This window comes from Corvus brachyrhynchos, unplaced genomic scaffold (genome assembly GCF_000691975.1).
Source record: "Corvus brachyrhynchos isolate BGI_N302 unplaced genomic scaffold, ASM69197v1 scaffold62, whole genome shotgun sequence".
NCBI lineage: Eukaryota > Metazoa > Chordata > Aves > Passeriformes > Corvidae > Corvus > Corvus brachyrhynchos.
Genome location: NW_008236629.1, coordinates 883,601 through 884,271, shown reverse-complemented (window position 1 = coordinate 884,271; position 671 = coordinate 883,601). Strand labels below are relative to the sequence as shown.

Sequence of the window (671 nt, the reverse complement as noted above, 5' to 3'; positions counted from 1 at the left end):
CTTATTTGGCTGTTGCAAGCAGCAATAAGCTCTCACCTTCAGCTGCTGTGCAAGCCCAGCTTTCTCAACTTCTTGTCTATCTTGTATATCACACTGCAGCCTCCCAGTTGTCTTGCTTCACTGTTTCAGTATCTGTCTTGTCCTGGGAAGACCAGAGCTGGACCATTGCTCCTGATGCAGTCTCTCAAATGCCAGGAAGAGGGAAATTACCAGGTCCCTCAAGCTGCCGGCAGTGCTTCTCTTAAAACAGCCCGGGATGCTGTTGGCTGCCCTTGCTGCCAGGGCACACTGCTGGCTCATGATCAGTTTGTCCACAGGGACCTCCAGTTTTTTCCCTGCAAATAGGCTTTCTAGCCAGTTGGCCCCCAGCCTGTACTGTTTCATGGGGTTATTCCATCTCAGATGCAGGACTTTGCATCTTAGTGTATTGAATTGTAATTACAGAATTCAATGTATTGAGTTATAATTTTGTGCTTGTAAGAATTAATAGCTTTGGGTTTGTCATTTGGGAATAGCAGTGACGTGCCTTCTGAATAGCCTAAATAATGAAGAATTATGCATAATATGACTCATTTTTGGATAGCCAGTTAAACAAAACCACCTAAAGCTGATGATATATCAGGGGCATCCTGGGATAAATAAATTACAGGAATCATAGTAAATTACCAAAG

General features: G+C 43.8%; 1 protein-coding gene across 1 annotated transcript in view; it reads right to left on the bottom strand.

Annotated features, from left to right (window-relative positions):
• CUNH11orf58 (chromosome unknown C11orf58 homolog) overlaps positions 1-384 on the bottom strand; it is a 13,618-nt gene extending 13,234 nt beyond the window's left edge. The window contains exon 1 of the mRNA XM_008644239.2: positions 211-384. Within this exon, the coding sequence (XP_008642461.2) occupies positions 211-384 (174 nt within the window). The remainder of the gene's footprint in view (positions 1-210) is intronic.
• Positions 385-671: the final 287 nt, after the last annotated feature.